The sequence below is a fragment of the Coenobita brevimanus genome, chromosome 88 (assembly GCF_032717465.1).
Source record: "Coenobita brevimanus isolate Jiangsu-jjx chromosome 88, ASM3271746v2, whole genome shotgun sequence".
NCBI classification, from domain to species: domain Eukaryota; kingdom Metazoa; phylum Arthropoda; class Malacostraca; order Decapoda; family Coenobitidae; genus Coenobita; species Coenobita brevimanus.
Window position 1 is genome coordinate 4,753,734 of NC_137041.1, and position 20,158 is coordinate 4,773,891.

Consider the following 20,158-nt stretch of genomic DNA (forward strand, 5'->3'; position numbering starts at 1 on the left):
TATATTTCTTGATATCCTTCAAGCAGCTTGACTTTTTCAATTTCATTCCATGTCCTCTTGTTGCTCTCTTATCCCATACAAACAGATCTTTGTCAATTTTATCTACTCCCACCATGGTCCTGAACACCGCAATCATGTCTCCCCTCTTTCTCCTTTCCTCTAACGAAGGCAAATCCAGTTTTTCCAGCCTCTCTCTGTATGACAGGTCTGTCAGACTGAGGACCATCTTGGTTGCTGTTCTTTGTATTCTCTCAATTTTGTTTATATCTTTCTTTTTGTGTGGGGACCACACTACCGCTGCATATTCTAACCTGGGGCGGATCATGGCCACTATCAATTTTTTCATCATTTCCTCATCCATATAATGAAATGCTACTCTTATGTTAGTCAAGAGTTTATAAGTCTCTCCAACTATCTTGTTAATGTGCTTTTCTGGTGACAAACTATCTTGGACCAGCACTCCCAAATCTTTCTCTTCTCTCCTTTTTGTGATTAATTCATTACCCAAAAAATAATTCGTGATAGTCTCCTGGTACTTTTACCCATTTCCAATATTTTACATTTCTTTACATTAAATTTCATTTCCCACGTCCGGCTCTAATTGTGTATCCTATCCAAATCCTCCTGCATTATTTTACAATCCTCCTCAACCTCTATCTTCCTCAAGATCTTTACATCATCAGCAAACAGACTTGCATAACTGTTCACTCCATCTACCATATCATTTACGTAAATCAGGAACATTACTGGCGCCAACACTGAGCCTTGAGGGACTCCACTTGTTACTTCCCTCCATCCAGACATCTTTTCCTTTATTACTGTCCTCATTTGTCTGTCTCTCAAAAAGTCTCTCATCCATTCCAGAAGTTTCCTTTTTAGTCCTCCTATATATTCTAGTTTCCACATTAGTCTCTTATGAGGTACCTTGTCAAAGGCCTTCTCTAAGTCTAAGTACACACAATCCACCCAACCATCTCTCTCCTGTACCACATCAATCGTTCTTGAGTAAAAGCTCAACAAGTTTGAAACACATGACCTTCCACTTCTGAATCCAAACTGGCATTCAGCCAAAATATTCATCTCTTCCAGATATTTTATCCATCTGTCTTTCAGGATTCTCTCACACAATTTTGCGACCATGCTGGTTAGAGACACTGGTCTATAATTCAGGGGTTCTTCCCTGTTTCCTCCCTTGTAAACTGGTACCACATTTGCCCTCTTCCATTCTTTTGGTACTTTCCCCTCTTCCAGTGAGCATACAATTAAGCTGTGAATTTTATCCGCCAGTTGTTCTCTGCATTCCTTCAGTACCCAATTAGAAATTCCATCAGGTCCCGGGGCTTTCCTTACATCTTGAGTTTCCAGTAATTTATACACTTCCTGTACCTCCACTTTTATATCTTTCATCACCGGAACATTTCTAATCACTCCCTCCCCTTCCACAAGCTCCTTTTCTTTAGTGAAAACTGACTGGAAACGTTTGTTCATTATTTCTGCTTGCATTGCCGCATCCTTAAAGACCTCTCCTTCTACTTTCAGCTTGGTGATTCCTTCCTTTTGTTTCAGTTTGCCATTAACAAATCTATAAAACAGTTTGGGTTCATCCTTGCATTTGTCAATTATACCTTTTTCAAAATTCCTTTCTTCTTCTCTACGTATTCTTGTGTATTCATTTCTTGTTCTTTTATATTCTTCCTTTGTTCTGTCGTTACCTCTCTTTCTCCAATTGTTCCACGCCTTATCTCTCTCTTTTTTTGCTATCATACACCTTCTATTAAACCACTCCTTTTTCCTGTTTTCTTTCCCTCTTACTCTTGGTACAAATTTTTCCACTCCCAAATTATAGAGGTCTAGAAAGATATCCCACTTCCTCTGTATCTCTCTTGTTTCTCTGAATTTTCTCCAATCCACATTTTCAAAAAAGTTTCTCAATCCTGTAAAATTTGCTTTCCCAAAGTTGTATCTTCCCTGTCTATGAAGCTCATCCCTTGGCTCGACGTTTCCTATTAACATCTGGAACTCAATGACCACGTGATCACTTTTTCCCAAAGGACAGAGATATTCCAATGATTCTATTACATCGGGTTCTTTAGTGAACAGTAAATCTAACCTTGCTGGTGTGTCCTCACCTCGAAACCGTGTCTCTTCTTTGACCCATTGCGTCATCACATTATTCATTATTATATTTAATAACATAGTGCCCCACGAATCCTCGCCGCCTCCCGAGTACCATTCCTCCCAGTTCACCTCTTTACAATTAAAGTCACCCACCAAAATTATATTATTGCTTTTCTCAATTATTTTTTGCAAGTAGCTAGCCATATCTGACAACATCTCATGGTATTCGTCATCCTTCCATGCTCTCGTCTTTGGGGGAACATACACTACCGCCATATCTCTCTTAACATTCTCTCCAGTGTGTGCGTGTGTGTGTGTGTGTGTGTGTGTGTGTGTGTGTGTGTGTGTGTGTGTGTGTGTGTGTGTGTGTGTGTGTGTGTGTGTGTGTGTGTGTGTTTCTTACCTACCTTACCTAATTGTTCTTCCCTAATTGTATCTTTATAGGAATGAGTCAAGCTCGTACTGTCCCGTGTCTTAAACCATATTTATCGTACATATCCTTAAATTTGTGAATTGTTTTGGCACACACTATTTCATTCGGCAGTGCATTCCATTGATCAATTGCTCTGTTTGGGAAACTGAATTTCCTTACGTCTTTATCACCTCTCTTCTTATGCAGTTTTTTGCAGTGTCCTCTTGCTGATGCTTCTCCATATGTTAAGTAATCATTTATGTCTATTTTCTCCTTTCCTGCTATGCACTTCTATCTATCTATCTATTGCCAGATGCCTCAATCCCATTTGGGGTGGCCACAAACAAATCGCCTCCAAGTCGCCCTGTCCCCCGCCATTTCACTCCCCTGCTCCCAGCTCACACCCCCCTCTCTCATATACCTTTCCACCCCATCCCTCCATCTCATCCTCGGCCTCCCCCTCCCTCTTTCCCCCTCCACCTCACTCACATCCACTCTCTTCGTCAGTCTTTCACCCTCCAGCCTCTCCACATGGCCAAACCACCTCAGTGTGTTCCTCATAATGCTTCCTATCACATCCACATCAACACCACAACGCTCCTTTATATCCTCATTCATCAGCCTGTCTCTCCATGTGACTCCACAGGCTCCTCTTAAATAACTCATTTCCACTGCTCTCACTCTTGACTTGTGTCCTTCCAACAACGTCCATGCTTCACTTCCGTACGTTAGAGTTGGTATCACAATACTGTCATGTAGTAACTTTTTCACTTCCATGCTCACTTCCCTGTTTCTTATCACTGCTTTCAAGGAACCAGCAACCTTTCTTCCCTGCTGTACCCTTTCAAGCACTTCACCCTCCAAAGCCTCCATCCTTACTCATCACACTACCCAAGTACTTAAACGTACTCACACTTTCCAATTCCTCACCATACAACCTCGCTGTACATTCACTGACTTCACCTCTCTCAAAGACCATCACTTTACTCTTCCCTACATTCACCTTTAGATTCCGTTTCTTACACACTCTCCCAAACTCATCCACCAAGCCTTGCAGCTCTCCTTCGTCTTCACTCAACAACACAGTATCATCTGCAAACAACAGTACAGGGAGTTTCCAGACACTATCCTCTCTCACCAGGGCCACTCCAACATCCACTACCCTACCCTGTACCTCTTTTATTACCCCATCCATGTACAGATTGAACAACCATGGAGACATGACACATCCCTGTTTCAACCCAACCTTCAAAGAGAAAAATTCACTTAGATCACCATCCACACGCACTGCAGCCTTCGCACCATCGTACATACTCTTCACAGCATTCAACAACTTTCCATCTACTCCATATATTCTTAACACTTTCCACAATCCTTGTCAATCCACCCTGTCATATGCTTTCTCCAAATCCATGAATGCCGCATACAACTTCTTTCCCTTCTCTAGAAACTTTTCCACTAAAGATCTGAGAATGAATATCTGATCTACACAACCTCTTCCCTTCCTAAAGCCTCCCTGTTCTTCTCCAACTAATTTCTCTGTTCTTTCTCTAACTCTGTCAATAAGTATCCTACCATACACTTTTCCTATTATACTAAGAAGACAAATGCCCCTATGGTTACCACACACTTCTTTTTCCCCTTTTCCTTTGTACAAGGGAATAATTATACCTGACTTCCAATCCTCCGGGACTCTACCTTCCTCCCAGGCCAATCTGCACATCTTCCACATCCATTCTACTACTATCTCTCCCCCATGCTTCAGCATTTCACCACACACTCCATCAATTCCTGGGGCTTTCCCCGATTTAACTTTCTTCATTGCTTCCACAACTTCTGTCCTACTGATTTCTTCCTGCTATGCACTCATATAGCATTATCATGTCACCTCTTTTCCTTCTCTCCTGTAGTGTTGGTAGATTCAGTTTATTTAGTCTTTCTTCGTAGCTTAGGTCCCTTAAGCTTGGTATCCATCTTGTAGCGGCCCTTTGAACTTTTTCAATCTTGTCTATATGCTTTTTGAGATGAGGACTCAAGACTATTGATGCATATTCCAGGGTTGGTCTAATGAATGATGTTATTATCCTTCTTAGCATGTCTTCATTTATGTATGTGAATGCTATTCTCATATTTGCAAGCAGTGTATACATGTTCCGTACCTTCTCGCTGATGTGGTCAGGCGGAGATAGTCTGTTATTGATAATCACACCTAGGTCTTTCTCTCTTTCTGATGTGTATAGGGTTTTATTTCCTAACTTATAATCCCAATAAGGTCTTTTTCCACTTTTACCAAACTTGATTACATGACACTTGTCCACATTGAATTCCATTTGCCATGTACTACTCCACTCATGAAGTTTATTTAATTCTTCTTGTAGCTCCCGACAAGAGTCTGTGCTAGTAATTCTCCTTTGTATTTTTGCATCATCTGCAAACATATTCAGATAGCTCTCATTTCCAGTGTTACTGTTTATATCATTTATGTACACTAAAAACATGATTGGTGCCAGCACCGAACCCTGTGGTACTCCACTAGTCACTTCTTTCCATGATGAGTAGCTTCCTCTTAGTACTGCCCTCATTTCTCTTTTTATGAGAAAGTCTTGCATCCAACAAAACAGTTTGCCTCAAATTCCTCCTTGATGGTACAGTTTCCATAAAAGTCTTTGGTGTGGTAGTGTCAAAAGCTTTCTTGAAATCTAAATAGATACTGTCCACCCATCCTTCCCTTTCCTGTATTGTGTTTGTTACTCTGTCATAGTAGCTCAACAGATTAGTAACACATGATTTTCCTTTTCTGAAACCAAACTGTCTTTCTGTTATCATACTGTGTTTTTCTAGATGATTTACCCAAGCTTTTCTTATAAGTTTTTCTAATACCTTGCTTACAACACTGGTCAGTGATACTGGTCGGTAGTTGAGAGGATTTGGCTATTTCCTTTCTTGAATAATGGGACTATATTTGCTTTTTCCCAAATATCAGGTAGTTTCCCTTGACTCAAGGATTTCATGAAAATTAAAAATAATGGTTTACTTAACTCCTTTGCACATTCTCGTAATACCCAACATGAAATTTCATCAGGACCACTTGCTTTTCCTCTGTCTAATCTACTTAACTCCTCCTGTATTACTTTTTCTGTTATTTGTATATCTGGTAGTGTGTGTGGACATGCGTGTTCCACATAGTCCCTCTCAAAATTTTTTTCTTCTGTAAAAACTAATTGGAAATTCTTATTTAGCGCTTCACAAATATCTTTCTCTTATGTATAAGTGATTCCCTCGTCCATAATGGATTGTATTATATCTTTTACTTTGGTTTTGCTTCTGATATAGCTGTAAAACAGCTTTGGTTGATCACTACTTTTATTTGTGTGTGTGTGTGTGTGTGTGTGTGTGTGTGTGTGTGTGCGCACGCGCGCGCGCGTTCGTGCATGCGTGTGTGTGTTTCAGTGAACCAAGACTTTTATGAACCATGCCTAAGGTGCAGGAAAAGAAGAGGGTGAGGTTTTCTCTTCCTCTGAAATTGGAAATCACTGAGAAGATGAAGCACCATCCCTAATGCTCCCCAGCCCCTCTGTCACTCCTGTACCACCTCGAGTGCTAATGGAGGGTTACTCTGACAGTGGCTAAACCACCCCTGGGCCTCACAGGTTTGTGGGGGCCCGTATGGCTACCTGTGTCATGCAGAATTCTGCAACAAGTGAAGAACCCCTACTTTTGGAGGTAAGACTTACTGTAATTTACTATCCCTATTTACTATACTATTTGGTTCACTATTATCTTCATCTTATTCTATGAGTGTGCATACTTTATTACCAAGTCATTATTGTATGTATCACTGTAAACAATAATGCATTTAAGTGGGGGTATTAATCATGGGTTCAGACTGCTGTGTGTGGCATTGAGAGTTAGCACAGTTTGGGTGCACATTGTCAGGAACTCGGCCTGACCATTGCCTTCAAGAATTTAGAGGAAGGTACCTCAAAATACCGAAAAAGTTTGAGCCTTGGTTATGGAGTTTGATTTTGTGGAAAATTCAAGATAACGGAATAGGGTTTGGCTGAATTAGTCTGTTAAATCGAGCTTCTACTATAGTTAAATACAAATAGGTGTTACTTTAAGAGTAACTTGGTACAAAACAAATTCTCTATACTCAGAGTCCTTGCTACAAAGTGTGTCATGGAAATGTTAATAAAACCATAATTTTTGCATACAATTAGTGCTGCAAATTATGGGATACTGGCAAATTATCTCTACAGGTTGCAATGGAAGTATAATAGGCATTCTTCTTGCAACTAACTGAGCACTTAATTGTAAAAATAAACAAAAGAGTAGATTAAATACTGTATATCAAAGATCTAGGTGCATATTCTTGTCTGCTCGGGAGGTTTTCTTGCATCTCTACCATAACAATTTTTAACAATTTACTTTACCCTTTACTATTATCTTGTATGGCATTTATGTCTCTCTTTTACCTCCACAAACTGCATTAATAACATACAAAATATATCAACACACTCAATACAGTAATAAAATGGTAAAGAAGAGGTGCCATGAAGTTTCCATAACTGATAAGCACATGGGTCTTAATGTATAAAAAAATGTCTGACCTGTGACGTGGGAGTGGCCATGGTGTGAGTGTCCATGGTGACCAACATGATACTCCTGCAGCACCATGTTGAAGTTACTGCTATTTTGACGCAGCACTTTTGGACGTGGTGATGTTGGTGTGTCCAGAATTAATGACAGTTCTCCACGTCCCTGAACATAAAGAATGTTATGTATATGCAAGAATATACACCTGAAGGTAAGAAACATACAGTAATGCATCCATGCAGGAACATACACCTAAAGGTAAAGAACAGTTACTTCTATGCAGTAATGCACACAAGATGGTACAGAATATGTTACATCTGCAATGGAATACAGTACTTTTATTTTATGGTGGAAAAAGGGACACTTTCAGGAACCTCGTGTGCAGTAGTCAAAGAGTTAAACATCCTCATCCTCATCATCATCCAATCCAGTGTTGCCCCATGAGAAGCATATGGAGCCCAGGGTTAGGCAAGTTGGTCCTAACATTTAAGATGAGAGTGACCAGCCTCACTCATCCCTGTGTGGCATTACATGAGCAATAACCCCCAACCACCCTTTGGATATAACCCTACACAAGCTCAATCCTCCTGGAGTGCCTTAATTACCCACTAAACCATCAGGCACCATAGTTTGGTTATATGGTTACCACCCAGCATAGTAAATGGTTTCCTGGAGTACAAGAAACTATTTGGCTTGCCACTCAGTGTAGAGCCACCTATAGACAGAAAGAAGCGGAAAGAATGAAGGAAAGAAAGACAGAAGAGGAAGGAAGGAAAGAATGAAGGATGAGAGGAAAGAGCAGTCACCCAAGAGCAGCACTACATCGAGTGAGTGGATGGTGAGCACCCCCACCAACCACTATGCAATTATATTAATATACATATTAAACTAAAACTAAATATCACAACTCATTTAGCTTTTCTATTTGGATTTATATTTTAAAGAAGCTACTATTTTTTTTTCTCAAGAAATTATACAATATTAACTGTACTATACCTTTATATTTCAAAATGTTATTAAGGTACATTAATACTCATAAGTAACATCTCTGCCACTGGCCAAATAATAGGAAACATAAAACACATAACTGTACCATAACTTTTGTTTCCCTAAAAGTTGGCAACACTCAATCATCAGATCCATAATTTATCATCTATCTATCTATCTACTGCCAGACGCCTCAATCCCGTTTGGGGTGGCCACAAACAAATCGCCTCCAAGTCGCCCTGTCCCCCGCCATTTCACTGCCCTGCTCCCAACTCACACCCCCCTCTCTCATATACCTCTCCACCCCCTCCCTCCATCTCATCCTCGGCCTCCCCCTCCCTCTTCCCCCCTCCACCTCACTCACATACACTCTCTTCGTCAGTCTTTCACCCTCCATCCTCTCCACATGGCCAAACCACCTCAGTGTGTTCCTCATAACACTTCCTATCACATCCACATCCACACCACAACGCTCCTTTATATCCTCATTCGTCAGCCTGTCTCTCCACGTGACTCCACAGGCTCCTCTTAAATAACTCATTTCCACTGCTCTCACTCTTGACTTGTGTCCTTCCAACAATGTCCAAGCTTCACTTCCGTACGTTAGAGTTGGTATCACAATACTGTCATGTAGTAACTTTTTCACTTCCATGCTCACTTCCCTGTTTCTTATCACTGCTTTCAAGGAACCAGCAACCTTTCTTCCCTGCTGTACCCTTTCAAGCACTTCACCCTCCAAACCTCCATCCTTACTCATCACACTACCCAAATACTTAAACGTACTCACATTTTCCAATTCCTCACCATACAACCTCGCTGTACATTCACTAACTTCACCTCTCTCAAAGACCATCACTTTACTCTTCCCTACATTCACCTTTAGGTTCCGTTTCTTACACACTCTCTCAAACTCATCCACCAAGCCTTGCAGCTCCCCTTCGTCTTCACTCAACAACACAGTATCATCTGCAAACAACAGTACAGGGAGTTTCCAAACACTATCCTCTCTCACCAGGGCCACTCCAACATCCACTACCCTACCTTGTACCTCTTTTATTACCCCATCCATGTACAGATTGAACAACCATGGAGACATGACACATCCCTGTTTCAAACCAACTTTCAAAGAGAAAAACTCACTTAGTTCACCATCCACACGCACTGCAGCCTTCGCACCATCGTACATACTCTTCACAGCATTCAACAACTTCCCATCTACTCCATATATTCTTAACACTTTCCACAATCCTTGTCTATCCACCCTGTCATGTGCTTTCTCCAAATCCATGAAAGCTGCATACAACTTCTTTCCCTTCTCTAGAAACTTTTCCACTAAAGATCTAAGAATGAATATCTGATCTACACAACCTCTTCCCTTCCTAAAGCCTCCCTGTTCTTCTCCAACTAATTTCTCTGTTCTTTCTCTAACTCTGTCTATAAGTATCCTACCATACACTTTTCCTATTATACTAAGAAGACAAATGCCCCTATGATTACCACACACTTCTTTTTCCCCTTTTCCTTTGTACAAGGGAATAATTATACCTGACTTCCAATCCTCCGGGACTCTACCTTCCTCCCAGGCCAATCTGCACATCTTCCACATCCATTCTACTACTATCTCTCCCCCATGCTTCAGCATTTCACCACACACTCCATCAATTCCTGGGGCTTTCCCCGATTTAACTTTCTTCATTGCTTCCACAACTTCTATCCTACTGATTTCTTCCTGTCTTCTCGCCTCCCTCCTTCTCCCAGCCATTCCCCAGCCACTTATACTCGCATTACTTCCATCCTCATATAATATTTTTGCTTCTAAATCTAGGCCAACACTTGGTAATTAACAATATTGGTATATGAAATGCATTGTGTATGTAAGCTTCCAATCATTGCCCACATCATAAAAAGCAGAATTTATTCTTGAAAGTACTGCAAGTAAAATCTTGAGACTTTCTCATCTGTATCATGACTACAACCGTATTCCGTTAAATAAGGCAAGAATGATAAGTTCAAAGTATACCATCCACATACACAAGTAGCATAGTGTACAGTACTGGCTCCCATTACACACACAAAAATGTCATGCTTTTCTGCATTTTAAGACAGTCTTCAGTTAAGTATATCTTATTTACTTTGAAAAGCTTAACAATGAAGGTTCTGCAGTTAAAGTGAGCAACAATTTATGGTCACAGTCTCTTCTGCCAAGCCAAATATTCGTTCAGTGGTTGCACTCAAATCTGTGCACATTTACAAACATGAACATTAGTACAGGCATATCCAGGTTTAACAATGCAATTGGTTCAGTAAAAACCTGTTGCTAGACGGGGTATCGTATCTTGGGGTAGATTTAACATGTAAAGTATAGGGATGCATTTCTGAGCCTTGGGTTTCCCCCCCAAATCAAGTCCGTAACCTACCCAAATGAGTCCAAAAACAAGCCAATGTAAATGGCACACCAGCTGAAAAAGAAGCTAACCTAAGCCTAACATCTTTAAATAGTTAACTAAAACCAACAAATAAAGTCTCAAAATCATCAAAAATAAGTCTGGAAAAAATCAAACTTAGTAAACTGTACCCCAACACAACAATGTTCACCCCACATATGACTAAAACACAGAAGTCTAAAAACTGTTTATAAATCAACCTAAACACAAAATTCAAGTATCGTATAAAATATCGTCAAAATCAGTTAAAAAAACAAAACCCATCGTTATACCAGGGTTAGCCCATTATTTGGCAGGGTGGCGTGGTATTTCTATCCCCATCGTTATGCTGCAGAATTGCATCTAGTAGTATCGAACCTTGATGTTTACCTGTACAGTGTTTACAAACGAAACAGACAAATGCCATTCATCTTCTCATCTCAGAGTTATTGTTGCCTTATTACCCCCATCTACTGCCTTCTTTCTTATTATAGCCAGTAAATCACTACTTTATTTAGGCTACAGTAAGAAAAGTGACAAATATTCTGCATCAACATCATCATTTAGACATCCTTTGCCACCTTAGGGCAGGGTGAGCAGTAGCAATGTCCAGACAGCCCATGTTTGCCCACTCCAATGGGCCACGCTTCCATTCACTCATCATTCAAGCCCCTGGAATCCTAGCTCTATCTGATATGCCAAAAGCTTTCACCACATTCTGTAGCTTCGCATAAACGTATCCGACAGAGTCAATCCAAATGCTGTCACGTTATTAAGGGGTGCCAAATCCCTGAACACGCACTTCTTCTCACAACATCAATCCACCCAGTTCGATCTCTTGTCAGTCCCCTAGCCTCACCGACTTCCGTACCTCTCTTCTTCATACACTCATTCACCATATCCTTACACCTTCTCCTTGGCCTACCTTCCCTCCTCCCTCCTTCAAATTCACTCATATATACCTTTTTCATCACACTATTGTTATCCATTCTCTCCACATGATCATACCATCTCAGTACACTCTCTTCGATTCTGGTGTCCACAGACTTCCTCACTCCACATCTTTCACAAACCACGTTATTTCATATCTTATCCACTCTCAGTCCTCCACATACAGTACTGTACATTTCTCAGCAATCCCATCTCCACTGCTCTCACTCCTGATTTTTCATTTTCATGCCACACCAGTCTCACATTGGAATGTTTATGCTGGCACTAACACTCCTTCATGTAAGCCTTGCACAGGTGCAACTCAAGCCTCTGTTTCTTATTAAGGCCTTCATTGCACCAGCTACTTTCCTTCTTTGTGTCATTACTTTCCACTTCTTTTGCACATTTTCCTATCTTTTCTATCACAGTACCGGTACCCAGATATTTGAACTCTCACAAATTCCAGTCTCTCTCCATTCATTGTAACATCACACTGGGAGTCACCTTCTCTCTTGATTACCATCACTTTACTCTTTTCTACATTTACTTTCATGGCACGATGCTCACAGACATCAGCAAAACTCTGCACTAGTCTACCAAGCTCTTGTCCGGTATTTGCAAGTAACACCGCATTATCAGCATACAACAAATCTGAGATATTGCATCCATCATCATTCATTACCAACGCCATACCTCTCCCCATTAATCGTGTTTATACTTCTCTCATCACCCCATCCATATATATATTCAGCAACCGTGGGGACATCACACAACCTTGTTGCACACCCACACTGATCGTGAACCATTCACTTAGATGCCGATTTGCCTTTACACATGCCTAACTACCATCATAAAAACTCTTGACGGCACCTCGCAGCTTACCATCTATACCGTACGTGCACAAAACTTTCCACAATCCTTCTCTGTCTACTTTGTTGTATGCTTTTTCCAGATCCATAAATGCCATAAACACCTTATAGTCCTTCTCACAAGCTTTCTCCACTGTCTCACTGCAAATACTGTATTTGATCCACACATCCTCTTCCACTTCTAAAGCCACCCTGTTCATCACTCACTAAGACTTCTGATCTCTCTCTTACTTTCAATATAATAATTCTTCCATATACAGTACCTTCCTAAAACACACAATAAATTTATGCCACGATAATTCTTGCACTCACTTAGCTCACCTTTATTTTTGCACAAGGGTACAATCACAGCCTTTTTTCACTCTGCTGGCACAGTGTCGCTCAACCATGCCTTTTTACATATCTACAACTTGCACTTCATTTTACTCTCTCCACTACATTTAATCATCCTTGCATACAACTCATTAACCCCAGTTGCTTACCAGTTTTTCAGCTGCTTCACGGCATTCTTTACCTGTGCAAGTGTAATGTTTCCTGGCACTACATTCCTTCTCTGCACACAAACCAGTCATGTTTACAGCCACTCTGCTTTCTCTATTCCCATTCATCAGGTGCTTAAAATATTCTTTCCATCTGGTCCTTACTTCATCCCTATGGGTTAATAATCTACCACTTACATCCTTCACACTTTCACATTTCTTTCCACCATCACTTCTACATTTCCCCACCTCTTTCCAGAATAACTTCCTATTTTCAAAGTAGTATGCATTCATTTTTCTTCCTAGATCACCATTAACCTCCTTCATTTTCCTCTTCACTAGTCTCTTTATGTGCTTGTTGCTATCAGTATATTCAGTTCTTATTTCAATTGAACCCCTGTTCTGTAACCACTCTAGCCACTTCTTCATCTTTTCTTCCACTGCTCTCTTAACCTCTTCATCCCTCCATGCTGTACCTTTCTTCTTCGTTGTTACTCTTGCCACACCACACACCGCTTTAGCACTCCTGACAAAGCAATCCTTAGATGCATTCCACAGGCAGTCCAGATCCATTTCATTCCAATTCACTAATTCCAACTCCTTCCCTACTTTGGTCCTGTATTCATCTGCCATTTTTTTGATCCTCAGCTCCTTGAATTTCAGTCTGTCTTCCTGACTGCTCCTCTCCCTCCTGGCCCACCTCACTTCTCTCAGCTTGATCTTGCATACCACAATCACATGATCTGACAGACCTCCACATCATCCTCTTATGGCCCTCATAAAATATTACAACTAAAGAATATTATACCTAAAGGGGGTAGGCAGTTTGTGCTTGTTTCAATGGCGTGTGTACATTATTTTTGTACATAAACCCACATGACCACCATACTTACATGCCAACAGTACACGGTATATCTCACTTTCAACTTGCTGCTTTCAGCCTTCAGAGCTTTTCTTTCTAAATCTTTTCTCCTCTCCCACTCACCCATTCATTATTCTGAACCTTGAACAGTTTTTTGTAAGACTTTATTTTAGCTGCAAAACTATGTCATGGTAACATCCTTTCCCACACAAACATGCAAAACAATGAACAAAATCTTCAATAAAAGTCATTTAAAGTATCTTTCATCCGTATCCAGTATTTTTTTTTTTTTTTTTTTGCGCCAAGTATCTCCGAAGGGCTAAGGCGTTGCCCCTGGGTAGAGGACTTTTGGACTGGAGCGTGTAGCATTTTATGACCGGATGCCCTTCCTGATCTCTACCAATGACCCTTGGGTGGATTCGATCCTCCGACCCTTCGGTCAGAGTGGAGCGCTCTAACCCACTGAGCCACGGCTGCTACATCTTGATATCAACAGTAAGTACTGTACTGATACTGGTATCAGTTCGGTATCAGAAAAAATATAATTACAGTAAAACCTCACTATAACAGACTAACTGGGGACCAAGCTATTTAACCCCTTAACTGCGGGGCGTCATTTTCGTGACGCTTGGGAGCAAGGGATCATACCACGGGATGTCGCTTTTGTGATTCTGTGTTATTTTGAATTCACCCAGGCTTCCAAGTGGGGGCTTGTATCATCTATCAGTACTGCCAATGTCCAACACTAGTCAGCACTCCTAATCTCATCTGTACTCCCATCCATTGTTGACAATTTAGCCATTTCTCCCTGTTCTTGACTCCCCTCCCTACCCCCCCCCCTCCATTACCCTATCCTCTCGCCTGCCCAGCCGTGCTATGCTAAGTAAATCTTCCCTGGAATTTTTCACTGATTTCATCCATTGAAATAAGCCCTATGCCCTATTCTTATACCAAATAATATATACAAGAAAGAAATAAGGTAAGTGAGAGTGCCATACACCTGGAATTGGCTAATTATCACCTGACAACACCTCACATGCACTCGTTTGCTAATTTTCGCTGTTTATTTCCCCTTGAAATATGCCGTATAATCTATTTTCGTAATAAATATACATATAAGGAGGGAAGGGAGAAGCCTAAGTGATATTTACATTCACCTGGAACTACCTAATTTATAATGTATTGTCTAGATTTCCTGCCAATCATTTCACTGCTATATATTAGCTGTGTAAAGAGGCTAACGTTGGCAGTAATGCATTTCCCTAGGTAGGCCACCACCCCGGCCCACCCTTATCAGTTCACTCTCATCTTCCAATGTGGAGGTACATCTGTCCGCTCTTGCTAACTTCAGGGACTTTTCACCCCCATGCAAAGGGCCCTGTGACCTTTACCCCCTACTAAACCTCGTGTGGAAAGAGGTAAAGGGCTGACAATTGATAAAAGAGTGACTATGATCTTTCTATTGAGTAAAACAGTGCAAGTGGAATTGTAAATAATGTGTAAATAATGTGTAAACAGCAAGTGAAAATAATGAATGTAAATATACGTGAACAGTGGAAAATAGTTTTACAAGTTACTTCAAGTGACAGTGCATAACACAGTGTAAATAAAATAGAATAACGTAAATAAAATAGAGAACGTAAATAGAAATGTAAATGAGTAGTATTATAAGAATACGAGTATATACCCTAGGAGTAATGAAAGTGAAAATTTCACTCTAGCATGTCTGAATACTATGAGTTATGAGAGTGAAAGTGAAAGTGACATTCACTTTCAATGCTAGTATACAGGACGAGAAAGTGAATGCTATGTAATTTACTGAAAGAAATTGAATCCCTACAGTGACAATAAACTAATACTACTGATGGAAACTTATGGATAAAGACTGTAGATATATATAAGTGTTACATAGTAATAGAAATATAAAGTGTGAGGGGTTTTATTAATAATAAATGACAGAGTACCAAGAGCGAACTAGCGCAAGTGCGACGGTCAGACGCGCTCGTAATTTTCATTGCTTTCACAGTGGGTTTTTTTTTTGGAGTATGGATCCCAAACTACTTGAAAATCACAGTGTTTATAGTGTTAATATCTGGCTGTGGTAATCATATTACGGGTTGCCAGGAAGTGTAAAGTGGAGACTTCGTTACCCAACTTCAGAGGTCTCCACAAGTCCTACGGTAACCGACGAAGGCTCAACAAACATTCCAGGAGAAAGCTGAAGGTACGTGCCATAAGCATATGTCAATCAATCAATCAATTGCCAGACGCCATAATCCCTTAAGGGGTGGCCATTTGACTTTTGAGTTATTTGTTTTACGGGGAGGGGCACCAACCCTCCACCAACCCACTTGTTGACACATAGGGAGCACGTATGGGTTGGTTATATGGTTACCACCCAGCGCCGTAAATGGTTTCTTGGCTTACAGGAAACCATCTGGCTTGTCACTCAATGTAAAGCCATGATATAAAAAGAATAATATGCATTCTATCACCACATTATAGACAGCAATGATATAAAAAAATCATATGCATTCTATCATCACATTATAGACTCAGAAATGTTATAAAAAAAATAATAAGCATTCTATCATCACCTTACAGACACAGCAATGATAGAAAATTAATAATACGCATTCTATCATCTCATTAGAGACACAGCAATGATATAAAATGAATAATACGCATTCTATCATTACATCATTGAGTCAGTAATGATATAAAAAGAATAATACACATTCTATCATCACATTATAGAGAACAGTCAGCAATGATATATAAAAAAAAAATCATATGCATTTTATCATCACATTATAGACACAGCAATGTTATAAAAAAAATCATATGCATTCTATCATCACACTGTAGAGTCAGCAATGATAGAAAATTAATAATACACATTCTATCATCACATTATAGACTCAGCAATGTTATAAAAAAAATCATATGCATTCTATCATCACCTTATAGACTCGGTAATATAAAACGAATAATACGCATTCTATAATCACATTATAGACTCAGTAATGATATAAAAAAAATCATATGCATCCTATCATCACATTATAGACTCGGCAATGATATAAAAAAAATCATATGCATTCTATCATCACATTACAGACACAGCAATGTTAAAAAAAAAATCATATGCATCCTATCATCGTATATATGGAACACTCTTTGTAATCCCAGGAACAATTGAATTTGAACTCAACGGACTGCCCGAATAACCCCACGGGACACGCAAAACATTGGTAAACATGCCCGCGGTGTAGGGATTATTAAAAAAAAAAAAAAAAAAAAAAGTGAAATTCCAAAACCAGCAACATCCGGACTTCCCCCTTATAACCCAGACTTTTTTCGATATATCAGACATTAGTCCGGATCGCACCAGCGGTTGTTAAAAAGTTTTCACTATTACTGCAGTACTACTGTACTGTATTATACATTCACTATAATAATCAAATGGTGGGCGTTCACCATCCACTCACTCAATGTAGTGCTGCTTTCGATGTCTGCTCTTTCCTCTCTTCCATCCTTCCTCTTCTTTCTTTCCTTCATTCTTTTTTCTTTCTTCTGCCTATGGGTGACTTTACACTCCCTCTTCAGTCTTTTTTTCCTTCACTCTTTCCTCTTCCTTCTGCCTATGGGTGACTCTACACTGAGTGACAGGCCAAATGGTTTCCTGTATACCAGGAAACCATTTTGCTTCACGCGGTGGTAACCTTATGACGAAATTAAGGAGCCTGGTGGTTTAGTGGGTAATTTTGGTGCTACAGTCAGACTGAGCCTGTGTAGGTTTATATCCGAGGGGTGGTTGGGGTTTATTGCTCATGTAATGCCACTCAGGGATAAGTGAGGCTGGTCATTCCCATCTTAAATGTCAGGACCAACTTGCTTGGCCCTGGGTTCCTACGCTCATTATGAGGCAACATCGGATTGGATGAGGGATGGATGAATACTGTACTGTACACTGATAAACATGTCCTTCATTTACCTTATTGTGGTGAACATAGCTGAAGTGCTCAGGCAGTCCAGACTGCTTCTGGGTTTATTGGACTTTTTCTGATATACAAGAACTCAGTCCGGTAGCTCCTTGATTCTGATAAAAGTGAATTCCGGTCTACTGAAGTCCGTTATATGGAGGTTTTACTGTATCTGCAATATATTGGTTTGGTAAATCGTATCGGTAACAGCACTACTTTCGCTTACCATCTCTGACTTTGATGGCAGAACCGAGGTGACCAGCCTCTCCCTCTCTGCCACAATATCCTTCTCCTTCTCTGTACTGCTATCAATTCTGGTGCCCATATGCCCTCCATCCATACCTCCACCCTCTCCTGCTTCTCCTCCACTGCCCGCATTTCCATTAGCATCACTACTTGGACTAGAGTTGCAACCCTCGAAGCAGTTTTGGGCATCAAGTGCTGAAAAGATCAACTTGGAATAAGGCACACAGTGGCTAATGGCAGAAACAGAAGATGCCCCGAATGATGCATCTAATGTCTATGGGATACAAACAGGGATTACCCTGCACTACAGTGTTAACCACCTCTACCCAATGACATTTTTTAGTTTAGTCTTGCTACTTCCAGAAAATTACAGTATATTCAACTTGAGAGACTTTTTGAACTTGAGGGATTAGATATAGCCATAATAAACCCCTTCAATATAAGAGGCCTTATCTAAACTGAATATATCATCTGGTAGCAGCAAGAATAAAATAAAATAGACAATGACTGGATTCAAAGGTTAAAATGGAATATTTGGGTTACCTTGGCATGGATTCCAATACATTACAAAAACAGGGTACACAAATAAAAGAATATGATGCATGGATGGGAATAATTTGTATGCATTACCAAGTATGGTCAACCCCCTTACTACAATAACATATTTCTTATACAGTATTATCCTTGTTACCATCATGTGATTTGACTCTGATTACAGGAAGAACCTTTACATATGAAGGGGTTCATGAAGGCTAAATACAATCCTTCTAGTCTGACAGGTCACCTTTAAGCTGAATAAAACTGTTTGGTGGCAACAAGAACAAATAAATGATGTACTCATGCTAAGGCGTTTAACAAGCTCATATATGAATAGGTATACTGCAATGAACACAAAATATGTACTGTTAATGTATATTAACCCTATAAGCCTGCCTTTTATATTCTTTTCTTGGTGACACAAGGCAATTTTACTCAACTATGGCTGACATCACATGGGTCGAAGGATTTTGCTTCTAATCCCCAAACAACCAGACATCTCTCCTATTCTGAGTATGATGATCTTATACAGTAGTAACAAGAATAATATAACAAGGCATCATCAAAGCGAATGGGTTAAGACTACAAAACAAAACAAAATTATAATAATGCACATCAGAGTATGTCAGTATTAAAATGCATAAATAATTTCATACACATAACATACAGCACTGTCATTTGGGCTTCATGGTTTGTTACTTCAATAGAACATATTGAAACAAACATTCCAGCAATTAATATATAACATCATAAATAACTACATGTTAATTACCAAAAAATATGATACTAAAATTCTACTCAGACCAATACTCTTGATACTAGAGGCAGTCCTCATTATATGCAAGTAATATCCTCCAAAATCTAATAGTGTTTTCCATACAACTGGTAATGGTACTGTAAACTGGGGGAAACTGGAAAATCAATATTAATGGTATTACTTGAACCTTTTTCTGTAATTTACTCTATGTAGACTGAACCCCTTCAGTCCGATGATGTATTTTCTATTTTATTCTTGCTATCTCCATGCGACTTTACTCAGTTTTGGATAAACTTTTAAAACGGGATGGGTTAGATACAACTTTCATGAACCCATTCAGTACAAGAAACCTTTCTTAACCCCCTTGTGCACGATGATGCAAAATGCGCCAAAATGGTGAGGGGCTGAAGAGTAACCAATGACACACTTTGCGTCATTATCAGTGTTGGTCTGAAGAGATACTAATTAGACAATTTTGGACAAAAATATTCGTCAAAAATTAAGTTTTAGCATGAAGTGCGTCAAATCTTAGTGCATCACAGGGGAAGGTGTCTATTTCGAGGCCAACACTTTTAAATATTCGGTTTTCTCTCAACTATCGTGGAGGGGGGGGGGGTTGCTTGTGCACGTGATTTTCTTTAAAACTATTGGTTATCAAAATTCTGAAAACACCACGAGAAAGCTCATGAAATTCTGCATCTAGACATATGCTTAGTTCTTGCATGGTACAGGTAAAATTTTGTGCTAGGATGTTGGGAAGTTATTTGAAGCTATATTTACTCCTGAACAAGTTTATTCTCACTGAAATTCAGTACTTTTACTCATCAGTTTTGTTTGTTTTTATTAGCTTATCTTATAGTATAAACATCAGCAATAATGATGGCATACATTTTATATCAATATAACCAATTTCAAGGATAAATAAAATCCATGAGAATGTTTTCTTTAGTGCGCAA

General features: G+C 39.7%; 1 protein-coding gene across 1 annotated transcript in view; it reads right to left on the bottom strand.

The window, feature by feature from the left end:
* LOC145411167 (zinc transporter ZIP6-like) overlaps positions 1-20,158 on the bottom strand; it is an 89,107-nt gene that overhangs the window by 11,696 nt on the left and 57,253 nt on the right. Inside the window, exons 9-10 of the mRNA XM_080281221.1 lie at positions 17,889-18,103; positions 7,141-7,291 (exon numbers count right to left, since the gene is read on the bottom strand). Of these exons, the coding sequence (XP_080137347.1) occupies positions 7,141-7,291; positions 17,889-18,103 (366 nt within the window). The remainder of the gene's footprint in view (positions 1-7,140; positions 7,292-17,888; positions 18,104-20,158) is intronic.